At 46.9% G+C, this 7,409-nt stretch overlaps 1 protein-coding gene across 1 annotated transcript; it reads left to right on the plus strand.

Annotated features, from left to right (window-relative positions):
- Positions 6,170 to 7,160, plus strand: LOC8071223. The gene has a single exon (XM_002439303.2). It carries the CDS (start codon positions 6,274 to 6,276, stop codon positions 6,790 to 6,792), a length of 519 nt encoding a protein of 172 aa, XP_002439348.1. The 5' UTR covers positions 6,170 to 6,273; the 3' UTR covers positions 6,793 to 7,160.

Here is a 7,409-nt window from a genome sequence, read left to right on the forward strand (position 1 = left end):
GGAAAATAATAATAAAGAGTATGACAGATATCCCAATACAAATGTACAAAAGAGAAAGAAAGTAGGACAATCTTTGAACAATTTTTTGTGTTTTCAAAATTGCATCCACACATCCAATTGCGTGCAGTGACTGAGTGGTCTACCTACGCATGCTTAGGCCTTGTTTACTCATCGAATCTATAAACGCATACATGGAGTATTAAATATATACGAAAATAAAAACTAATTGTACAGTTTGGTCGAAATTTACGAGACAAATCTTTTGAGCCTGGTTAGTCCATGGTTGGACAATAATGCCTTGTTTAGTTCCCAAAAAATTTCAAGATTTCACGTAACATCGAATCTTGCAGCATATGTGTAACACCCTAAAATTTGCTTGTTTTTAAATAGTTGAAATTTGATTTATTGTGTCAATTTTGTGAGCATCAAAATATAAGAAAAATAATAATAATAATTTTAGAGAAATTAAAATTTAATATAAGTTTAGAAACATATTGATGCATTCATGCTGCAGCATTTATTTATGTGATGTGTGGAATTTGTAAAGAGTTTTGAATTCAATTTTCATTTGAAAAATGAGTTTGAAAATTTGTTTTGGAAAAAAAATGGAATTCCTTTTGCTTTCCCCTCTTTCCCTCTCGGCCTTTCGGCCCAACTCCTCCCCCGCGCTCTTCTCTTCCTGGGCCGCGGCCCAGCCGGCCAGTTTCCTCCCTTCCCCTCTCTCTCTCACACGCGCTGGCAAGTGGGGCCCGCTTGTCAGCTCCTTCCCCTCCAAACTGCCTCCCCCCTTCTCTCCTTTCTCTGCAACCGCCAGCCGAGCCGAAGCCCCACCCCCGCTCCCACGTTCTCTCCCCCGCGCCTCGCCCTCTTTGGTCGCGCCCGCGCACGAGCCGCAAACCCCACACCCCTTTTCGCTCTTCCCTCGCTGAAAGGTCCTTGTTTGGTTTTGGTAATTGGGTGACAACTTAGGTGGACTAATAGTGTTTATGTGAGATACACAGGAGATTAGTCCACAGGTGATGATGTGATGATGGAGGAGCTCATTGCATATGAGACATGACATGGAGTCATGTGACCAAGGTGGAGAAGATCAAGATGAGGCTTGGCTTGATGGACCGGTTGCAAGAGTGAAGGGCAAGTCGGAGGCTTTGAAGCAAGGGACCGCGTGTGAACGGTGAAGCTTGAGCAAGACTTGGCGCCGATGGACCGAGGCAACGGTGAAGAGCAAGTGAGGTCAAGATCGATGAACCAATACGGTCACGTAATGATATAAAGTGGATCATATCATTTGGTGATTGGTTGGTGCATGTGTTGCATCAACATTGGAGGAGATGGAATGGAAAGCACAAGGCAAAGGTATAACCTAGGGCATTTCCATTTCACCGGTCATAGGTGTGTAGAGAAGTTTATGACCGGATTTAGGATAGATGGCCGTACTATCAAGAGGGGCAAACTTGTTTGCATATCGGTCATCTAGTGCCACTTGAGCGATCTAACTTTGCATACGTGTTAGGATCGAGTGGCGTGGCAAGTTTGAGAGGCTAACTTCTTTGGGAAAATGTTTATGAAAAGCTAACACACTTGCACATGGTGGTGTACACTTGGTGGTGTTGGCACATTTGCAAAGGAGGTGGAGTTCCTAGGGTTGAGAGAGGTGTGGGTTTCTCTCTCCCTCCCGCCGAAACACTCCCGCGACTTCTCCAAAAATTCCCACCGGCGCAATAGAAAATATGCTCTTAATTTTCTCAAATTAAGAGCATATTTTCTATTGCGCCGGTGGGAATTTTTGGAGAAGTCGCAGGAGTGTTTCTCAGTAGGAAACACTCACCGGACGCTCTGCGCGGAGGCACCGGACGCTGGCCTTTAGCGTCCGGTGTGCTGTCGGGTGCAGCAGAGTGCACCGGACGCACCGGAGAGCGTCCGGTGCTCAGCGTCCGGTGTGCAGGCGGTTTGGCGACCCTCTCTGCGCATGAGTCCGGTGAGCACCGGACGCTCAGGGTGCGTCCGGTGACCGTGCGAGTTCGCGGAGCTCTCTGCACACGGGTCCGGTGTGCACCGGACGCGTCCGGTGTGGGCTAGCTGAGCGTCCGGTGGTGCTGTGTCAGGCGCGAGCGCGTGGTAGCCGTTGGCGGCAACGGTCGAGTTCAAACGGCTAGTGACACGTGGCCAACGCCTGAGCACCGGACGCTAGGAGTTGAGCGTCCGGTGGCTCCTTGTGAGCGTCCGGTGCCCACGTGTTTTGCCCAGTGAAGGGGCAACGGCTAGTTTAGCCTTTGGGGCTATAAATAGAAGTGGTGGCCGGCCTTGGCCGGCGCTGAGCACCCTTGGGACTTAGTGTCCATGCTTGGGGAGTGCTAGTGAAGCCTCTAACTCACATATACTTGATAGTGATCATCCGATTGTGTGAGTGAGTGATTCTAGTGCATTGCATTGAGAGATTGCATCAAGTGGCACTAAGTTTTCGTGTTGCAAGCCGGTGGTGCTTGTTACTCTTGGAGGTTGCCACCTCCTAGACGGCTTGGTGGCTTGTGACTCCGTCAAAGCACGCAAGGAGATTGTGCGGTGCTCCGGAGAAGAGATTGTGAGGGGTACGGTGCTCACCCCGCGGGGATCGCGAAGAGCAACTCTAGTTGAGCGAGACGTGAAGAGCAACAAGTGGTCCGGCCGGATCAAGTGCTAGAGCTTGTGGTATGCACTCCATGTGGGAGAGTGTGACTTGTGGGTCACCACTAGCAAGAGGACCGGCGGCAACCTTGGAGCTTGTCTCAACGGGGACGTAGCTTGGTGGCAACCAAGTGAACCTCGGGAGAAAATCATCGTGTCAACATTGTTCTTCCCGTTGGTTTGCAAGTCCCTAACACAAGCTTGTTCTTACATTCATATACTTGTGCTTGTGTAGTTGCTCTTGTAATTAGTTAGCTTGTGTAGCTTGCTAGTTACCTTCTTGCTTGTGTAGCTAGAAGTAGTTCCCCTTGCGTGACTAATTTGGTTTGTGTAACCTTGTTAGTCACATTGCATAGTTTGTGTAGCTAAGTAAGTTGCGCTCTCTAATTTGGCATTAGTTGCCTTGTTTTTGAGCTTGCTAGTGAGCTTAGGCTTTGTGCGCTTTGCCTCACTAGTTTGTGTAGGAGCTCCCCCGGTTTGCAAAGTACTAGTTGCATAGGTTTGTGTGACCTTGCTTCTAGATTTGGTTAGGTGAGCTCTTGCTAAGGTAGCACCTTGCTTGCTTGTTTAGGATCTTTTCAAGGTGCTAGAGAACTTAGATAGAGGGGTGTAGTCTTGGCTAGACCGATAGTTTTATTTCCGCATTTGTTTCGATTAGCCGGCACGATAAGTTTTAGAAAGGACTATTCACCCCCCCCTCTAGTCCGCCATCTCGACCCTTCACTCGCACCTGCTCCCGCTCGCAATGCACAGAAACCACCGTCGGAGCACCGCCGCGATCCACCGCCCGCTGTCCGGCCGAATCGAGCCATTTTCGCTCCAATTCTTCGCGCTGGTGAACTCCACTCCTTCCCCGCGTTCTTCTCAATCAAATTCCATGCGATTTGGTGCCTCCTAGCGTCCTAGCCATGAACTCCGAGGAGCCGGCCATGGCGCCGCCGCAGACCGCCGCGCTGGCCACTCCCCCGGCCCCGTTTTACCCCGGGACGGACTCGCCTTGACCTCCTCTTTCCCCCGGTGCGATCGGAGTGGAAAACCGAGCCTCGTAGCAGCCGCATGAGAAGCGCCGGCGAGCTCTTCAACGCCGACCATGGCGCGCCGCCGTGAGGGCCCTGTTCCGGCCAGCAGCGCCTCCCCCTCTCCCCCTTGATCTAATCCTAACCGTCCATCGCGTGATCGATGGCCAGAATCAGTTCATACCCCTTCGGGGGAAATTTGTTAAAGAGACCCTGTCCTTCTTCCAAATTCTGCCCGCCGTCCTTAGCGTATTCGCTAGAAATACGCTTTGCCACTTAGAAAACGTAAATTTCATTGGTTAGGTCAAAATGCGCTTTCAGAAATTTACAGTTTTGCCACTGACCTTGTTTTGGCCATAAAATATTCGTTATAGCTCCGATTTGACCCGTTCGAATTGCGTTAGATTTGTATTTAAATTCTCTACATGTTAGTACTACTGTTTCTGTAGTTTGCAACTTTTTATTTTCAGGGTTAGGTTTAATTAATTAAATGCCTATAGGAAATTGCAGTAAATTCGTAACTTGATCGTTTTAGTTCCGATTTTCATGAACTTCGTATCTATGTGATCGTAGCAAAACATAGGTTATGTTTTTAAACATTTTATTTTGTTTTTGATCTGTTGGTGTACTGTTCTAATTAAAGGATTGTTTGCTTCGTGTATGTCTGTCTCCAATTGTTGTGTGTTGATGATCGATGATCGAGTCTAGTCGGTGAGCTTTACTTCGGTGATCAAGATCAGATTCTTGGAAGCAAGTAAGATCAGCAGGACTAGCCGGAGCAATTGGATCAAGGCAAGTATAACATTTGGGTTTTAATTCTATGACCATGATCTTGTGACTAGATTGATATAAAGCAACAAATGATAATAATGACTTTTTAACAACTTGAGGATTTATTCGTAAGTGATAACCGGGATGAAAGTGCAACCATGAGGGCTATAATGGCTCTGGCTTTAGTCAAGTATGAGTAACTTTTCTAGCTTGTTAGAGGTTACCCGTGTGGCGCAAATGGGGGATAGCAGACCGTAGATCCCCTGCGGGGTAGAATCACACGGACTGACTAACCAAACCAAGCGGTCCTAACTTGTTAGACGAACCTTTGAAAGACTTCATAGTGATCCCTGCCGACCTACCTTGGTAGTGGGTTACGAGGCTGATCACCTCAGGCGAAAGGGTAAATCATGACTCATGGGTACAGATGTACAACCTCTGCAGAGTGTTAAAAAACTGGTATACTAGCCGTGTCACGGTCACGAGCGGCCTTGGGAACTCTTACATTAAGGGTGATGAATCTTGTGTTAAGAAACTCATTGATTATTGTTTAATGCTCTATATTATTTATGTCACATTGATCATGAGATTGTGGGATCTATACAATCTAGTTGTTATACTTGCGGAGTTCGTCTTGGACTCACTCTTGCTATCTCCCCCACACCTCAGGAGAAGTATTGGGCTTGTGATCAACCAGTCAGTTGGATCCTGTAGAGTGAAGTTAACACCCAAAGTTTGGAGTTATATTCCGTGGGTTGCTGCCTAAGGTTGTTTCTGATTTTCTATGTACGCTATGTAATTTATGCGTTGTCCTTTTATATTACCCTTTATTTGTAGCTATATGTGAGGTTTGTCTTCTAAAACTCACATATGGTGCATATCTAATTTTGTCCTTAAAATCGGGTGTTACAATATGCATGGAGTATTAAATTTCAACGAAAACAAAATCTAATTACACAGTTTGCCTGTAAATCGCGAGATGAATGTTTTAACCTTAATTAGTCTATGATTGACAATATTTGCCACAAACAAACGAAAGTGCTACCGTACTCAAAATCCAAAAATTTTGCCAACTAAACAAGACCTAATTACTATAAACAAACAAAAATACTACAGTGTCGCGAAATTTTTTGTTCGTCAACTAAACACGGCCTTACACTGCATTGTGTATAGCCAAAGCACAGCAAACCAGCGTGGCCATGAATAATGTGCAAGTGTGTGTCAGGGAATAATGATTGAGGCAAGCTAGAAGAGAGAGAGAGAGAGAGCAAAGAATTAAAAGAAAGTCGGCCCCATAAAAAAAATGCACAGTATACGTATAGTAGTGAACATGGGTTGGGGGGTGTTGTTGTAGTGCCCTTGTCCTCATTAGATGAGTACTATAGATAAGGTTATCAAACACATGACATGAGAGGACCCTCTTCTAATCTAATAACCTCCTCCTCCTCATAATTAAGAAGCCTAAACTTTTTCTAAATTTTTTTTGAACAAATAAATTCTTTCTAAATTCTACACCAAACTATGCACAATATACTAGTATATATTTTCCTCTTTGATTTTTTTTTTAACTTTGGCCTCTTTAATTTTGCCCTCCAAGCAATGCAAGCAATGAGCATGAGACCAACCCCAATTCAAGCAAAAATACCCACCCCATGGGGTGGGGTGGGGTGGGGTGGGGGTGGGGGTGGCTAGGTACCTTGGGCATGCTGCAACCATGGCTGTCCCATGCCACTATATAACAAATGGTCTCCTCTCCCTGCATCGTGAGGCCGGACTGATCGAGGAGACAGACGACTCAGGGGCACAAGGCACATAGCAAGCAATGGGCAACAGCCTTAGGTGCTGCCTGGCCTGCGTCCTGCCCTGCGGCGCGCTGGACCTGATCAGGATCGTCCACCTCAACGGCCGGGTCGAGGAGTACGGCCGGCCGGTGGCCGCCGGCGAGATCCTGGCCGCCAACCCGAACCACGTGCTCAGCAAGCCGTGCTCTCAGGGCGTCGCCGTGCGGAGGATCCTCATCGTGTCCCCAGACTCCGAGCTGGAGCGCGGCGAGATATACTTCCTCATCCCGGCGTCGTCGGTGCCGCCGGAGAAGAAGCAGCAGCAGCAGAAGAGCGTCCTGCAGGCCGGCTTGCACGGCGACCAGCTGGTGGTCAAGAAGGCATCGGCGCCGGTCCATGGCAAGACCGCTCATCATCCCAAGAGCAATGGGCGCCGTGAGTTGGGTGACGCCTTGTCACAGAAGAGGTCGTCGTCGTCGTCGCACCGGCGACGACGCAGCGGCGGCTGCAGAACCGCCGTATGGAAGCCACACCTCGAGTGCATTCTTGAGGACACTTGAGCAGAAGTGGATCCATTTTTTTTCTTTTTTTTTCTTTTTGTTTTGTTTTGTGAATCAAAGGGGGCTAATGTAATGTAACACCACCACCAGCATGGTGTTTTGCTCACTTTGTGCGGTTAATTAGTGAGTGTTTTAAATTTTTTTTGGGTAATTGTATATCCATGTAATGTTTTCCCCTTCCTACATATATATGATGGAAATGGAGAGGGAGGGTTGCCAGATCTTTCTTGTTCTTGTTCGCTCTGCAATTGTCTTCCTGATTTTCAGGGTTTGTGCAGTGGTTGAGGAAGAGAGTAAATGATGAGGAGACTCAAAAATATTTCATCAAAATAAACAATACTCCTGCAATACAAGTTGTTCTGTTTGAATATAGATTTCAGGTTACCCAGTGTTTAATGTTAATCCCAATGGTTATTGCACTTAATCCACCAAAGGCAAGCTATATGTTCTCAGATAGGCATGGTGTTAATAGGAGTAGAAACTAAGACTTAATCAGTACTATTGATTTTCCATCATACCTTAGTTTCTCAGCATCATGTGCTAACTAATAGTGGGAGACATGCATCATTAGACCATGAATGATTAGAGGGTTGCTTTGCTAGATTTTATAAGGAGGT

The sequence above is a fragment of the Sorghum bicolor genome, chromosome 9 (assembly GCF_000003195.3).
Source record: "Sorghum bicolor cultivar BTx623 chromosome 9, Sorghum_bicolor_NCBIv3, whole genome shotgun sequence".
NCBI lineage: Eukaryota > Viridiplantae > Streptophyta > Magnoliopsida > Poales > Poaceae > Sorghum > Sorghum bicolor.